The sequence below is a fragment of the Sylvia atricapilla genome, chromosome 5 (assembly GCF_009819655.1).
Source record: "Sylvia atricapilla isolate bSylAtr1 chromosome 5, bSylAtr1.pri, whole genome shotgun sequence".
NCBI lineage: Eukaryota > Metazoa > Chordata > Aves > Passeriformes > Sylviidae > Sylvia > Sylvia atricapilla.
In genome coordinates, this window is record NC_089144.1 from 10,027,106 (window position 1) to 10,036,384 (window position 9,279).

The following is a 9,279-nucleotide window of genomic DNA, read 5'->3' on the forward strand; positions in this document are numbered from 1 at the left end:
TTGAAAGCACTACCAATGTGCAGCAAAATCTGAAGTACTAGCTTCATTTTCCAAGGTTCTCTCTGAACCTGCAGAAATAAAAAGCAGCTTCCCCAGCTGCGGCAGTTCATTTTTAATTTTTTTAATTTTTTCTTTTTTAATTTGAATTTTGTCCTCTGATTCTTTGAAAAAAGTATTTCGTGCTCTGATGGATGACAGCCTTTCCATGCAAAACAGAGCCCTGTCAAGTGTAGGAGGCCTGCAGACCCACCTGGCTCCAGGACTGTGCTTACCAGGAAGAACACAAGGTTACACCTTCCATCAGATGCCAGAGGAGACTTTGCCACTACCAACTCATGGCATCGTGTTGAGAGAAAAGCAACCAAACCAAGTAACTGATACAAACCTTTCCAATGTTTGATCTGGCAGACGTGCACACAAAGTGCTTCAAATCAATACAGCAGTGATCCCTGGCCATTAGAACCACAATTTTGTACCCAAGTTCCCAGAAGGACTTAATCATAGTATGTGGTCGTTTCAACTCTTTAGCTATTTCCAAAATTTTGGTGTGGAGGGAGTTTCTAAATAAATTTGCTCCCCTTAACAGCACAAGATTGAAGTTGCTGCAATATACTGTGTAATTACACTGATGTTCTTGACCTAAAACCCAACCTCAGATTTTTCTTCCATGTCAACATGTGCATTTTCTTTCTTTCTATCTATACTCCTTCTAAACTATCAGTAAGGTCAGCCAACAGCTCTTCAGTGCTGTGTGATTCAAACCCAATATGAACAGCGTTACAGACAGCAGAGTTAGAATTTACTCCCATCATGGCTGTGCTGGCATTAAAATTTCCAGAAAAACTTACTACTGTAAACACAAGATGCAAATTGTAAAACACAAGGCAATTATACCACAAAAACATCAACAAAGGCAAAAGACAACAAGTAGAAAAGTGTATTTCACATTAATCTGGTTACTACCACTGCCTTGACTAAACATTGAAGACTTCAAAACCAGGGAATACTAACAAGACCTACTAAAAGAGAAAATGCAAATTATGGGGTAATGCAAATATATTCCTGGAAGGCAGAGTTCAGGCATGCAAATAGACCTTACCTGCACCAGCTGTAAAAGATAATGAAGAACATCATCATCTTCTAAACTTTCCAGTTTTTGAACTGCCATTGCTCGGACATTTTCGTCTGAAAAGTTACAGTCCAGAAGTTGCATTGTGAGTCCAACATCTAAAGTGCTCTGATCCCAAGCCTCTTTTTTAGCAAGCAATTGGTATGTTTTGGCCACTATTTCTTGTTGTCCCCATTTCACAGAGCTAAGCAGCTTAGGATATGCCTTGGGGTGCTTTATGCTCTCATATCTAAAGTGCCACAACAGTTCTTTGTCCTCAGGAGAAAGTGGATTAAGTGGGTCAGTTGCTATGATCTCTTCAAGTTGCTTGCGAAGCTGGTTGGGCATTTCAGCTCGGGTCCTGTCCCCCTGGGGGTCCGATGATATCCTGTGCTTGGGCAAGGCAATTGGGTGACAATATTTGTCCAGCACAATAGAGATAGCCATTGAGTTTTCTTTATCAGGGTTAGTTGCCGATGTGAGTTTGTCTGCATTTATACTTCCTTGTTCTTCCCCCTTACCTGGAATTTTCCACATGTGGAGCACATACTCCCCACTTCGTAGCAAGAAACGGTGATCTATCAACAGAAGATTTACATAATAGAGAAGCTGGGTTTTACATTTTGCATCAGAGTTGGAGGATTCATGTGACTGAAGGTTTGTCTTTGCAGATGGTCCCTGTGCTTTGCCGCAGTATATCTGAAGATTCAGAAGTGCTCCTTTAGGCAAATCCTTGATTTTGATATCAAACTCCAACCAAATATTCCACAGAACCTCCTCAGTAAAAGGCTTTGATGAAGTTCTTCTCTGTGAAAGGAGCTGCTGCCCATGTTGAATGTTAGCCTCTACAAAGACAGTAAGATCAGTATTTCTTGGTAAAACCGGGATATCAATGCCAATTATTTTCACTCTAAATTTCCTATTACAATCCCACAAAGAGATAGTGAAGACTCTCTCATGATCTTTTCCATCTATTGTCAATTGTTCATGATACCCTGTAACTCCTGTACAGTCATCCACCAAGGGCCATTCTTCCTTCTGAACCTCATCCTCATTCGGGTCTGGGGGATTGTCAAGGACAAGGTGGATTTCTTCCCCATTCTTAAGGCACTGTCTTATCCAGTGAAAATCTTTGATTGGTGTCTCTCCAGTAATGTACTCATCTCTGCCACAAACTCTGAGAACAAAATCCAGTTCACTGTGATCTTCAGGAATGTCCATCAAAGACTTTTTCTTTGCCATTTTTGTGAAAAAGCTGTGGAGAATCATATCTGGAGTTTCATCTATTGACACTTTAATTTTCTGACTAGTTGTTCCTCTATGTATGATTATAAAAATGTTATTATTAGTGATCTTTTTAAATAAATATTCTGGGAGTGGCTTAGATGTAGTCCATGGGTGCATTGCATATAATTTAGGATCTCTGCAAGCTACCTCTATCATTCGTGGAGTGACTAATCTGCGCCGGGTAAATTCCAGCTCATCATCATGCACATTGCTGACATCAGTGACATCATAACCAATTAAATCGTTAAGCTGCCGCTGAAATTCCTGAACTTCTTCTGATGGTTTTTGTTTCTGGACAACATAGATCTTGCCTACCTTTTTCTGCAACACCTTCCAGTACAGTATGCAGTCCAATGTCTGTAATACTTGATGTTTATCATAAATTTCATACCACTGCCCTTTCTTCTGGTACTGCAGGATAAACTGATCTGGGGTGAACGCATGGTAGAAGTCTGTGGTTTGACTCATTTCTATTGCACGCATCCAAATCTGTGCCTTCATTTGCTCAACCGTGCAGTTGCCAGCTATTTCGAGTAACAGAATTTCTGGTGCTTTAGTATGTTTATTGCTTGTAGGTAAAATGAACTCAATGGATATCAGTTCCATTGATGAAAAACTACTCGACGTGCAATGAGGTTTCATTCTCCTTCTCCTTCGTTTGTTTTCTTCTCTCATAACAACAGGCTGTTCATGATCACCCAGCTCCATGCCAGAAGAAATCTAGCAAAACATACAATTACTTGATTACTTTCTCATTTACATTTATCTTTACTCTTACTTTTTAACTTTTCATACAAATTTTTTACACTTCCACTTCCTCTAATTTCTGGTCACAAATACTTGATTTACATAAACCACTTCAGATGTAATCTATTCAATTCAATACCAAATAAATTAAAAATCCTCCAACCAACTTTCCAGTGATTAAGTAATTAAAATAGAGGTTTTAAACATCCTGCCCAGATTTTACTGAGGAGAAGCAGTTCGAATATGCAACCTCCATATTGATTAGTTCTTGCTTCTATTTGATCAAGCACTCATTCCTCTGCTGCCTCCTCTGTTTTGATGCTGCTGATGTTAACAGAAGCAGGTTTTCATAGAAATCCAAAGACATACTCCTGCATATTAATAGAATGCAGTCCCACAGAGCTCCAGGAATAGCAAAAAGTAACAAAACAAGCAATTTATTTACAGTCTGGACAGACATGAGCCTATTCTCAGGTTCCTCTGCCTCTCTTTTTAGTGATGAGGAATCAGGACTTCAACCTAAAAAAAGCCCTTAAGATGCAAAAGTCAGGGACTGTTTCTGAAGATATATTTAACATGCATCTAAATTCAAGGCGAGTGTCCTTAGATGTGCTTCTTTTAAATAAATCAATTCACCAGACTGATAATATACATCCATTTTCAAAGTACACACTACCAATATGAACTATTAGTTTGTTACAGAAGAAAAATCTCCCAAGCTGATGCTGATTTATTACCCTATACATCAAATCACACCTAAAACCCAGTAAAACAATAACAAACACGAGTAGCCTACCTTATCAGCATTTAGTAAACAAAAAATACTGTTGCTCAATTAATCTCCATTGACCAATGTTAAAATGGAAATTACTCAGTGCAGATCGAGTGCACTCGCCCAAGTCAAGTTAAAGCAACATGCTGAACTTCTTTTCCAAGCAACACTTTCTACACATAAAATCTTTTAACTGCTGGAGGAAAGTAAAGCCACTGTAACGATTCCTTAGCAGACAATAAAAGAAGCAGATAAAAATAGAAAAGATTAAACTCAAACAACATAGCACACTAACTAAAATTCTTCTCCTGAGTTCCAGAAAGCAGTGACCACAGACACACCACCTCTATAATTGATAAAGTACAAGGAAATATTACCTGCTTATAAAACAAAGGCTGAATTGCTGAAGATGATTCATTTGTTTAATTTTTGCTGTTCCTATATTTTTAAGGGAAGATCATTCACACAAAAAATTTCTTTGTTTAAACTGTTCTGCTTTTCTTGCTCACTCTCATATCCAGATGCAAAGGAAGTGCTGCACTTACCAGGAAGGAAGTTTTAACCAAGTTGATTATACATATGATTGCTCATTTTAAAAGAAGTCAGAATGCTTTTCCTGTTACAACAGTAAAAATACACCAACAGTACATCAATTGAACACACACATATTGAAGACATGTTTAGAGCCTTTTAAAAATAGCAAAGAATAATCTGGGCAATAAATTTAATTAATTCAAATAAGGTATTTAAACCAAATATATTTTTGAGAGATTACCTCACAAAACAGTTAAATACAAACAGTAGATAAAAGACGATTAAAAATAGGCAATGTTTCATTATTTTTATTTGCATGGTGATAGCCATTTAAGGACTCCCAACTTAAATTTACTAGAGATTTTTAAGCCAGTCTCCATACAGGCATCTCATAGAGATTGTATATGCCAAGGATCTTGCATGGTAACCTCAGCAGCAGAACTACTGGGCAACCTTACCTCAAATATCTTAAACTCATTTATTTATTCAAACATGCAGTGAAATCCACTAGAAATGGTGACTTTAGATTCAGGAAGAAATCAAACCATAGACTTTCAACCCTAACTGTTGTGGTTAACTACAACCTGAGGTGCTGTTCTTTTACTAAAAAAATTATCCCCACAGGAAAAAAAAAAAACCAACATTAGGGAAAACATGTATAAAACAGAAAGAAAAGACATAAAACTCTCTAATTTCATCCTTTTTCCTTATGACTTTTCCAGTGAAATACTGATCTTTTGAAGCACAACAAGGAATACAAATCCTACAGCGGTAGGTATCATGCAAAAATGATGACTCTTGAAGGTAAAAAATATGAAAGAAATGAAAAGTTGTCTACAAACAGTGAAGTGCCTTTTTTTATATGCATGCTTCCTATTCATAAAACACATTTTTTATAAAAATGTGAAAAATAACCCTTCCCTCTGTATTGGAAAATAAAAATCTGACAGTCTCTTACCTGCCTCCAACATGCCAAGATTAAAAATCAGAAAATACCCTCCACCACTGACACACCTCTTCTCTCTGAGCATCACTCTGCTTGTCAGCTAAGATATTTTCTTTTTAGAGGTTATTTTTCTCAAGAAGTCAGTTTGGGGGAAACACATTCTGTCCCAGATCTCTCTATCTTTTAAAGCCAGTATTTGAATTATCTCAAAGTAGTGGTGAAGTTACCCTGAACATTTTGTTGCTGACATGAAATTTACCCATCTTGGCCCAGAAATTTCCAAAACTCATCCTCCACCCATATGCAGCCTGTCACCATGCATCAGCCACAGCCTTTGTGGCATCTCAGCACTACACACCACATTCCTCTCTCATCTCAGTTCTTAAATACAATGAAATAATTTATTTCTCTTCATTTAGACATAAGCAACTATCATTAAGGGTTTTTTTTATGCAAACAAGCAATGTAGATTTTTTGCAGAGTTCTTCCTCTATAAGTCATTGTGATGCCCCATCAAGTAAACCTGGACTCATTTCAGTTTCATTGGGTTCTGCAGATCTGGGAAAGCTTCTTGGTTTAAAATGTCCTCAGCCCATTCCTACGAGTCATGCACCTAAGGATTAATTCTTCAAACACACATACATACAAATAGCTCTTCTGCCACTACTCATAGATCAAGACCATCAAGACAAGCAAAGGCAGCATCTCTCCCTCATGCAGCAGAGAACTAACCTGCACATTTCTCAGGAAATGCAATTGTTTCACACTCTCATCCACTTATAAAGGCAGGTAGAGCAATACTTTTTTGGGTTCAGACATTCCCCCACAAATTGCATCAATACAACACAAAATGTGTGGCACTTCTGTAGCTGCCTTGCCCATAGAAGGCTGTCTTTTCTCCTGCATTCGTTTGGGCTGTGACAGTCATGTCAAGCTCAGCCCAATTCAACCTCCATCTCCAGTTCTGCCCGCTTTTCCCCAGCTTCAGAAGGCAGTTCTTGGAGCGACAGTTGTCTCTCATGTCTCTGCAACGACCCATTCTTATGGTGACACCAAACTGTATCCACTTCCTGCTAATCCATGTGTTGGTAAAAACACATATTTCCTCATGCACATGAATCTCAAAACTTCTATGTTTATAATGAAAATTAATTTCACGTTAAGTTCCTTTGTCATGCCTACACTTTACTTACAGTATTGACATTTCAATAGCTCTACTGCAAATGCATCCCAAAAACAGGAAAAAAAAAAATCACTCTGTCTTATTTCTAATTCTAATGAGCCTCATCAACCCTGAATATCCCTATATTACAAGAACTGTCCTACACTGGTCCAAAAATCCTGATGGAGTCCAATGGAGAAGGAAAAGATGGGCCTGTAAAAGGTAACTAAGACAAGCAACCAGCCTTGCCTTTGTCTCCAGTTGGGTTCCTATCTCATCACTCAGGTCAGCAATCTGACCATAACAAAACCAGCAAAAAAATCTGGTTAATTTTCAGCTGGATCAGCTCCTTTATCTGACTCAACACTCGAAGGAGCGGCTGGGCAGTGAGGAAAGAGAAGGAAAGGGAATGGAGCCAGCACAGTTAAGCATAACTGAGACTATAACATGATTCACAGCAGGATTAGGAGATACACTAATGAGTAAAGTCATTAAATTATTTGGAAAAAACCGGCTGAAAGGTGCTTTAAAAAGACAATGTGGTATTACTTATTTGGCTACAAAATATTTAGGATAGCTGTTAATCTTGATTGCTCTGTTAAGACTATGTTAGAATTCTACCAGTTACTATCATGCTTATTCTATACTACCTCCTGCTTCTGTTTCAATCCATCATGTAAAAACATTATTTAAAATTATTCTTTTCACTTTAGTGTGATCTCCTTCCCAGACAACTTAACTTTCAAGAAAATAAGCACTCTCTACCAGAGTAAGAACTACCTCCTGCATGCAATTATGTAAATAGAACACTAAAGTTTACATTCACAGTTTTAGACAAAGTTCATATGAAAGATAAATTTAAAAAAACCCAAAACCACCATGACAAGAATCAAAGTTTTCCAAGCAGCATACTACATCAAATTGCCCGCACTGTTGAGTAGCAGGAGATGACTTCTCACTTGCTGGACAGGAGTACATCTTCCCTGCACCTGCAGTGAGCCAGTGCTGAACTTCCCAGATAAGATACAGCACTAACATTTCAGGCACGAATACAACAACAAAATATCTAAAACTCTGCTCAGTTTCTTTGTCAGATCTTCTAGCAACTACTAGCTCTCATGGGAAATAAATCAGTGCAGGTTCCCATTAGCAAGTTACTTCACAGGCAATGCAGTCACATTTCTTATCAAAAGTATGTGAAACAGGAGATACAGCTCGGTCGGGAGGTTGGGGAGTCAATCAGACTGTTATCACAGCTGTAGCATTTTCACGATGCCCTGGCCTCACCTCCTTTAGTTTCTATATGAGTTGTCTATCTGAGGCTCCTGGAACAAACAAAAACTTCTAGCTGGTTCTGAAAATTTACGTAAGAATTCCGGCCAAGCTTTAGTTACCTGGGGTTGCACAAGTGATCTAGTAGTAATCTCGAAGTAATCCACCTTGGAATCAACACTTCAGAGAGTTTTAAATTCCAGGTATGGTTGCTATTGTTCCTGCCGGGACACACTCGCTATTTAGACACTGCCTGTCCTGTCAATTTAAGCCCGGTTTTCCAAAACCGATTAACTGTGTGATCTAATCTACACCAGCAAGCAACTCCCGAACGCCCTCAGCTATTATTTCAGAGGGATTGTGGTGTGGAAAGGTTGCCTGGTCTACGTGTATCAGATAGACACAAGAAATTTGTTGGACGAGGAAACAGTTACTTATTGTTTAAAAGCCGTGCTGTAGCAGAGCTGACTCACTGATCTTAACACTCGAGAGAACTGTCTACCGCATTGTTTCACTGAACGTTCCAGCAGCCTCCTGGGCGGCTTTGGCATCAAACCCGTTGAGCGCTGCTGGGGCCATGCCGTGAGGCGGGACCAAGGCCGCGGGGAGCGGGCAGCCCGGGGCTCCGCAGTGCCGGGCGGCGGGGACCGCACAGCGGCCGCGGCCGCTGCAGGAAGGGGCCCCGGAGACGAAGGAGCAGCGCGGCCGGGGCTGCCTCCTTCCTTCCTTCCCTCCCTCCTTCCCTCCCGCCCCCGGCCCAGCGCCCGGGCCCAGAGATGGCGGCCGGCGCCGCCCGCGGGCAGGCGAGCTCGCCCCGCCGGCGCTGCCGGGGCCGGGGGCGCCCTGCGGCGGGCTCGGGGCCGGGGCGGGTCCGCCCGAGGCCGGCGGGGCCGCGCCTCCGCCTGCGAGCCCGGGCCGAGGGCAGCGCCGCCCCGGGGGGATCCGCCGCGACCCCCGCTGCCCCCGGCACGGAGCTACTCACCGCAGCGGCGGCCCCGGCCCCGGCCCCGGCTCCGGCCCCGGCCCCGGCTCCGGACAGGTGTTTCCCTCAGCAGGAAGCGGCTCGGGCCAGGGGCCGGCGGGGAGGCTCCATAGCCGGCGGCAGAGGCAGCTCCGGAGCCGCTGCCAATCACACGGCGGGCAAAAAGGGAACCGGCTGCGCGGCCTCCCCGCCCCGCCCGGCCCCGCCGCGGCCTCGGGCACCGGGCCCCGGCCATCGGCCGCGGCGCGTACAGAGCCTCTCGGGGGGTGAAAGCACCGCAGCCGCCGTCAGCCTCAGTCGCCAGCACAAGGCACGCAGGACGCGTCCTGGTGTCGGCACAGGCAGCGAAACCTCCCTGGACGCAGCTTCCTGAGGTGTTCCTTGCCCAGGGTCCCACAGCCCGCTTGCCCACGACACTCCAGCGATCCCTGCCTGCCCGGCCAGCCCTGACAGCTCAACGGCTGCTTCA

At 42.4% G+C, this 9,279-nt stretch overlaps 1 protein-coding gene across 3 annotated transcripts in view; it reads right to left on the reverse strand.

Moving 5' to 3' along the window:
• PIK3CG (phosphatidylinositol-4,5-bisphosphate 3-kinase catalytic subunit gamma) overlaps window positions 1-8,955 on the reverse strand; it is a 32,509-nt gene extending 23,554 nt beyond the window's left edge. Inside the window, exons 1-2 of one of the 3 annotated variants that reach the window (XM_066318668.1) lie at window positions 8,811-8,955; window positions 1,100-3,115 (exon numbers count right to left, since the gene is read on the reverse strand). In XM_066318668.1, coding sequence (XP_066174765.1) covers window positions 1,100-3,103 — 2,004 coding nt within the window. In that variant the 5' untranslated portion in view covers window positions 3,104-3,115; window positions 8,811-8,955. Of the gene's footprint in view, window positions 1-1,099; window positions 3,587-4,291; window positions 4,472-8,810 lie in introns of those variants that run through there. The other 2 variants (XM_066318669.1, XM_066318667.1) reach the window with 2 other exon arrangements.
• Window positions 8,956-9,279: the final 324 nt, after the last annotated feature.